The 7,720-nt window shown below is 37.3% G+C and overlaps 1 protein-coding gene across 2 annotated transcripts in view; it reads right to left on the bottom strand.

Moving 5' to 3' along the window:
- Positions 1–5,177: 5,177 nt before the first annotated feature.
- LOC144056074 (ubiquitin-conjugating enzyme E2 variant 2-like) overlaps positions 5,178–7,720 on the bottom strand; it is a 19,222-nt gene continuing 16,679 nt past the window's right edge. For both annotated transcript variants that reach the window (XM_077572470.1, XM_077572468.1), the window contains exon 4: positions 5,178–6,471. In XM_077572470.1, the coding sequence (XP_077428596.1) occupies positions 6,328–6,471 (144 nt within the window). In that variant the 3' untranslated portion in view covers positions 5,178–6,327. The remainder of the gene's footprint in view (positions 6,472–7,720) is intronic.

A 7,720-nucleotide genomic window follows, 5' to 3' on the forward strand; every position in this document is an offset into this window, starting at 1 on the left:
CTTTATTCTTGATCTAATCTTAATAAAAGAGAGGCCAATAAATGTAATGAATGAATATTACTGGCCAACTGATCTAACTTGCACACATGTATGAATTAAAAACAAAACCATTCCAAAATACAATCTCAATAATCATTACTTTTCCATACAAATCATTTTGACACCTTTTGAAAGTAAATGTGGCATCAATGATTCCACCATGAACAAAGACACACTCACCTGGGGGTGATGCAACTGTGTTCTAAGGTTTTATAGTTTTGGAATTTTCATTATAGGTAGTTTTTATTTCGTTTTGAATTATTATTATTTTTATTGTGTTTGTTTTAATTCGTTTTCAGGACGGGTTTGTTAGTTTGTATTAGTTTTGGTTATTTAAAAAATGCTTATTTTTAGTTTAGTTTTAGTTAGTTTTATTATTAGTTTTCGTTTAAAAAAAAATGTTTTGTATTACTTGTGTGCAATATTTAATAAATACCATGGTAAAAAGCAAAAAGTAACACCGTTCTTAAGCAGTGTTTTGGCTGAATTAAATGAAAAAGCAGGCGAGGCATTAAAGGCAAAAGTCGAACACGCAAAATTGGCACCTGCAGCGATGTCATCTGAAGGTGCTTTTACATTGGCTGCTGCTAGATGACGTCACTTCTGTACGACACACTGACAAACGTCCTAATTCTGGTTTAAAAAAAAAAAGAGGGGAAAAAAGACAAAGGAAAACAAACAAACAAAAAGTCTTTATTCAGGTTAATATTGAAATAAATATACTTCAATAACATTTAAAATCAACCCCAAAGGCTCATGCATTAATTACCAAAGACCAAAGGTAAGATTATAGTTTTAGTTAGTTTTGTAAATGTAAAATGTAGTTTCAGTTAGTTTTAATTTTTTAAAAGACATTTTCGTTTTTTAACTCTTTGACTGCCAAAAACGTTAAATGACGTTTAGTAAAAACCTACGGAGACGTTCTCCATTTTTGGGGGGGAAAACTGGTGGAGGAAAGCCTTGGCCAGCTGTGGTGAAAGTTTCAAGCAGATTTAGTTAGCCTAATGACTATTTTTGGCCCCTAGATGGCAGCAATGACTATTTTGACAAGATTGGGTAAGCGTCAGTAGAAGACGTGAGCCGGAGCTAGAGGGGACAATGGCTGGGGAAGGGAAGAGAACATGGCGACCGGTTGCAAGCAGCTCACGCTCGAGCAGTTTTTTTCAAAGACAAAAAGCATCGACCAACGCTAAAGAGCACATTGATGACGACGATGATCATCATCGATGATGATGATGGTGACTCCGAGGTTGGAAGCATTGACGCGGCAGTAGAAGACGTGAGGCAGAGCTAGATGGCTGAAGAAGCGAACAATGGCGACCGGTTGCAAGCAGCTCACACTTGGGAATTTTTTTCTAACACGAAAGGCATCGACCAACGCTAAAGAGCACATTGATGACGACGATGATCATCATCGATGATGATGATGGTGACTCCGAGGTTGACGGCGAAGTTGGAAGCGCTGACGCGGCGGCTATGACGACGTCATAAAGGTTCACGGGCTAGCGATGCGAACACCAGAAAACACGGAGCACAACCGAGCACGCTCAGGCGGACGTTCAATCGGACGATGAAGAGTGCCCCGAGTCCAATGCATATTCATCGGAGTAGTGGGTACAGTCTGCTACTTGCTATTCCCCGGAAAAAAAGGCCGTCAAGAAAGTGTAACGTCTGCACGCGAAACGGACAATCGAAGTGAAACGTATCTGTTGTGCAAATCCTGCTCCGTCTCCTTGCACGCAGGGCAGTGTTACAAAAAGAAAAACTGTATTTGAAACATCCACATAATTGTAAATAGTACCACAGTTGCACACATTTGTAAATAGTTTGCGAAATTGTTTTGTCAAATTGTTACACTGTTGAATGGAAATAAACATATTTTGCAATCTAAAAACACTTTTTCATTGTTGGTGGTAGTGTATTACAGAAGTAAAGCACTATTTAGGTGTTTGTGGCATCATTCATGGACAAAAAGAAGTGTAGAATTCACTAGAGTGCATGAAATAACATAGTTTCACAAAAAGCTCTTTTTCTCCGCTTTTTGTTTCAAAACAGAGCATTTCGGTGAAACTAACCATTTTCTATTGTTGATTACTGAAGAATGGAATAAGGTAGAAACAAACTTTTTTTCTGATGAAAGATGATAGTTCAATCTTTCATTTGATAGTATGTGTGTTTCCATAGTCCAAACACAACATTTTCTGTGGACCTTGAAAGATCAGTCAAAATGCTTAAATCGGCTGGCACTGGCGACATCCCGTTTCTGAAAACGTCTGGCAGTCAAAGAGTTAATTTATTTTGTTCACAAAAATGTTTTGGGAATTTTAGTTTGTTATTTAGTTAGTTTTAGTTAACTAAAATAACCTTGCTGTGGTCTCATTACAACAGGGAAAAGTCGTTTTTGTATAAGTTTTGAAATGTAGTTTTAATTAATTTTTAATGCCATATAAAATATTTTAACAAAAAATCACTAAATTTTTAAATGGTATTAATTCCATGTACTGTTTTCATCTGAAAGTAACCCCATTTTAAAAACATTGCTACTTTGTTTATGTAGTTGTTACTTCACTAATTCAAACCCGGTTTACATGTGGTTTGAGGGTCAGTGCATGAATGTCAGCAGCCCTGAACTTTTCAATCATACCAATCTAATGTTAACAAACTCACGCTTTGGCATAGTTATAAAAAAGCTAGTATGTATAGGCTTACTGACCTATAATGATGCTCTGCGAGTACTTTTAAGAAGGCCACGATGGACTAGTGCAACTGAGATGTTTGTCTCTGAGCGAGTGAACACTTTGCAAGCTGTACTAAGAACTTTAATGTATAGTTTTATTGGTAGACTGAAAAAGTCTCAAAATGAAATTTTGGTGTCACTCACGAATATTGGATGGAGTGCAATTCGCTAAGTCAAACATATGGAAACACTGGTATGCCTGTCTTCTTAATGTCTAACAGTATTTTCTTAATCTTTATATATATATATATTTTTTGCATGTTTTGTTTGTTCTTGAGAGTGGAATCTGAGTCTGAAATAAAATTGGGAAAAATAAATAAATACATATATGCAGTGGCAATCCATTATAAACAGGAAATAGTACAGTGCACAGCAGCCATCCTTCCTGTTCAATCTGAACCATTACATTTTATATGAAATAACAGGTGTAGGTTTATCAATTCAATGCATTGTTCTTTATTTAAAATGAATTGTGTAGTCAAAACAAAATTAAAGAGTTTTTGGTCAATTCATGTAGGTGCTAAAGTAAGTGAACCCTGAGCTGCATTGCTTAAAACAAGCAGTCAAATAGGATCAGGTAGGACAAATCGGTAGCTAAACCACTGAAATGGACCAATGAAATGAGAGGTTTAGCGACTAAACTGTGCATCACTGACTGAAACAGAGACAAAACCACATCAATTTAGTCTTACCCAGGTGAACCCATACAGGTCAGTCATGCTGAGAGGAAGAGAAATCTCAGGGCACCTCAGGAAGTGGGTAGTGACAGCACATCTGCCTGGGGAAAGCTATAAAGTAATGTAAAAAAAACGAGCTTCATCATTCCACTGTGAAGCAGATCATCTGAAACTAGAGAACACTGAAAATTACTACAATCCTGCCAAGAGTGGATGACCTTCTAAAATATCAGCAAGACCCACAAGACACGATAATTCAGGTGAAAGCCAACGTGTGCATCACATCGAGGGATTTGCAGACCTCGTTTGCTGCATCTAGGACACATGTGCATGCTTCAACAATCAGAAAAGTCAATCGACAAGGCTTTCATAGAAGGCTTGCTAGGTAGAAGCCTCTGCTCACAAAAAAGATCAAAGCTACCCATCTCAACTTTGCCAGAGTACCTGGACAAACCTGAAGCTTTTTGGAAGTCCCTTATGTGGACAGATGAGTCCAAAATTGAACTGTTTGGTCACAACTAAAACAGTCATGTTTGTTGAAAAGTCAACAGTGCATACCAGCAAAAGAACCTTCAACCTAGAGTGAAGCAAGGTGGTGAGAATGTTCAATTCTGGGCTGACTTTTCATCCTCAGGACCTGGACAACTCCACATAATCAAGGGAATCATGAATTCAGAGGAATATTGTGAAATCCTGGATCACAACTTGAAGATGTTCTTTGTGAAGTTACAGCCTGGTAGACGATGGATCATGCAACATGACAACAATCCAAAGCATTCCAGCAATACAACCAAGTAATGTCTGAAGAACAAGATTCATGTTCTGGATTTTCTCAGTTAAAATCCTGACTTAAATTATTTCAAAATACTTTGGCGGTACCTGGAGCGGGCAGTTTATGCTAGACGCCCATCCAACCGCTCTCAATTGCCTGCAATTTGCAAGTAAGTGTGTCAAAAATTAACAGAAGCACATTAACAAAAGCCCTGAGGTGTTGATTGAGAAGGATTATGTGTATACATCCAGTGTTTATTTCTGAGTGAAAACTAAAGACCTCACCTTTAACATAACCTTAAAGTCATTATATGTAAATGTATAAAATGTATACTTTGTGACAGCTAAGAATGTCAAAATGAATTACAAAAAATATCATTTGTAATGCATTTATTTGTTATGGGAAGAATTGTTGCAAATTGCAAATCAGAGGTTCCAGTGCAGCACAGCACACAAAATGGCATTAATATTCCATGGCTGTTTATCTACATAATAGTCACTTGGTCAGTTTTGCCATTTAGTTTAAAGTGGTTAGTCAACCCAAAAAGTTTTTTTTTTTTTTTTTACAATATGTTTTGTACAACCCCACTAGTCTAACTAAACACAGCATTCTGAGGAATATTGCATTTGTGGAATATCAATTAAAGCAGCAAGTTTTACCCGTTTTCACCCCTCTCAGGGGGTGGCCATTTTGTCACTTGCTGTCACAGTTTTTAGTCGACAGCAAATGGCAAATTGGACAAATGCATTTTGCTGTTAACTCATCTTCCACAAAGACAATATTAACAAGAATACCGTGCTTAGACTAATGGGGCTTCATAGAACATATTGTAATAAAAAGTTTTGAGTTGACTTCCCCTTTAAAGAATTCTGAGTTTTGTTAAGACTTTGGTTGTTACACACTTAACTCAGTATGGTTAAACCTTGTGACCATAAAGATGGAAGACAGAAAATAAAATAGTAAAACTTTATTTAACGTTTTGTGTTTTTTTAAAATCATGTGAATGTTGTGTTTTCTTTGAGTTCATAGCATTTGCAGTTTGGTTATGGCCTTGGAAAATCACAGTACACAAAGTGCAAAAGTAACATTTAATTCAAATAAAAAACATGCAACAGGTCCCCATCACCCTGATTGAATTCTCCTGTTATAAAATAAACATCCAAAGCCATACATTGCTCAATGGGCACTCACTACATGAGATAAAGTTGACTACTTCAGGATGCACACGCAGGTAAGAAACCAAAACACGAATCCCCAAAAATAACAATAAAATGGAAAGGAAAAAAATCAGCACAAACCACTGTGAAGTGGCGATCAGGACAATTTCCAGACACATACTCTGCAGAGGTCTCCGGACCCAACCCTCTCCCATCCTACAGGTTGCTCAAAATTAGTCACCACCAAAAAGCATTATGACCCAGAAATATTCCAACATGAGTGATGAGCTTGCCGAGCTTTTGTTTATACACAACTTGGTGAAATGTCCCCTAGTAATACACTCCCTTCAACCAGACATGCTTCTTCCTAAAAGAATGACCGACTAATTCACATCTTTGGGATTGCAGGAAGTTGGGATCTCATTCAAGATTAAAATAGCCTATAAGTCTATGTTTTAACTGGGAAATTTGAGTCTCAATCAGACAAACAGGAAAATAGTGTGGTTACTAAAAAAAACAAAAACAAACTTGGAATGGTCTGAAAACACTCACATTTGTTCATCCCCATTATTGAGCGCCATGATTTAAATCCCTCACTGGTGGAACCATATTACAGTTTTACTCATGAAGAATTTAGCATTCCAACAAATAATCAGTATGCACATTAACAGGCCAAAAAACAAACAATCCAATACACAGTATTTTTGAGATTGTAAGGTCAACGTCTTCTTTGTGGACCAAAACAGGTGAGGAAGACCGGTCTGTGATTCCTGCTGTCCAATGGGATGTTTCAGATGAATTAAGTGGTCGTCTGGGATCTTGGACAAAATGACAACTGTGTAGCCAAGTGGTGCAAGTGGTATAGCCCGTGTTCCGCATGTGGAATGTGATTTGCCTGTGTGTTTGTGTATATGTAGATGACAGGAAGGGGTAGGGAAAGATGCATCAGTTGTACGTTTGGCCCTCAGGTGGCTGGGAAAGCTTGTAGTTATCTTTCATTGTCATTTGTTGTTTGAGCTCCGTGAGCACCTTACGCAATGTGTAAGTGTTTTTCCATCTGCTCAGGCAGGGCAGTGTCTTTGTGTCCACCTGCAAAGGGAAAAAAAACAAAAACAATTTATGGATATGTTAGGTATAAGCTACTATAAACCCAAGGGGAAGGCAACAGTCACATATAATAATCAGAAAGTTTGCTCAAAAAGACAAGAGATCCAACTCAATCTCTGCACTTCAAGGAGTGTGTTCACCACTTGCATCTGGAGTGCAAAATTTGGACATGTGCAAATAAACTGTGTATGAAATCGCCTGACGGTAATATTTTGCGGCAAATCCTTTTGAGGCATTTACTGCAAATCAAACGATTTTTGTAACTTTTAATGAGACTTCTGCACCTCTCAGCAGGTATTTTGGCCCGCTCCCCCATACAAACGGCTCCAGTTGTCTTAGATTTGAAGGTTGCTTTCTTCAGACAGAATGCTTCAAGCTCCTTCCTCAGATGTTCCATAGGATTTAGAACAGGTCTCATTGAAGGCCATTTTAGAATTGTCCATTACTTTGCTTTTATGCTGGGCGTTTCCATATACAGGTTGCTCGTCCAAAAAATAGAATATCGTCGAAAAGTGAAATAATTTCCATAATTCTATTCAAAAAGTCAAACTTTTATAGATTTTAGTTTCAGCGCCCACAATTTAAGTGCTTTTAAGCATTTATTTGTTTATCTTTAGATTATTTGGGCTTCCAGCTCATAAAAACCCACAAAAACAGGATTTCCAAAAATTTTAATACTGTGTGAAGAAATCACCATGCATACCATGGGGAAAAAAGGATGGTATTTTCAAAATGATATGCCAATCTTCAGTAGTTGGTTGTGAATCCCTTTGCGTTATTCACTGCCTTGATGTGCCGTGGCATTGCCTGGGGCTCCTGGAAGCCCAGGATTTCTTGATGCTTGCTGTCAAGCTCTTTGTTTTTTGGTCTGGTGGCCCTAATTTTCCTCTTGATAATACTGTATTTTGGCCCTCATTTTCCTCTTGTAATACAGTACAGGCATTTTTTCAATTTTGGAAAACAAATTTGACTATGGTATTTACTTATTTAAGTTTCCATTTAACTTTAAGACGTACCGATAACCTTGGGAGCTGAACATTTTGTTAGAAATTTAAAAGGATGGCTAATGTCTAAAAAAATGACTTTTTTTTTTGAAAAGTCTAAAAAGTTGTTCAATGAACATGCTTCAAGACATGACAACAAAGTCAATATTGGCATTTGTATTTTAAAAACATTTGACGAAGTTTCTTGTCCTAACGAGAATTTTTTCCCCGTTCAAACGAGAAAGTTT

Source organism: Vanacampus margaritifer, chromosome 8 (genome assembly GCF_051991255.1).
Source record: "Vanacampus margaritifer isolate UIUO_Vmar chromosome 8, RoL_Vmar_1.0, whole genome shotgun sequence".
NCBI classification, from domain to species: Eukaryota; Metazoa; Chordata; class Actinopteri; order Syngnathiformes; family Syngnathidae; genus Vanacampus; species Vanacampus margaritifer.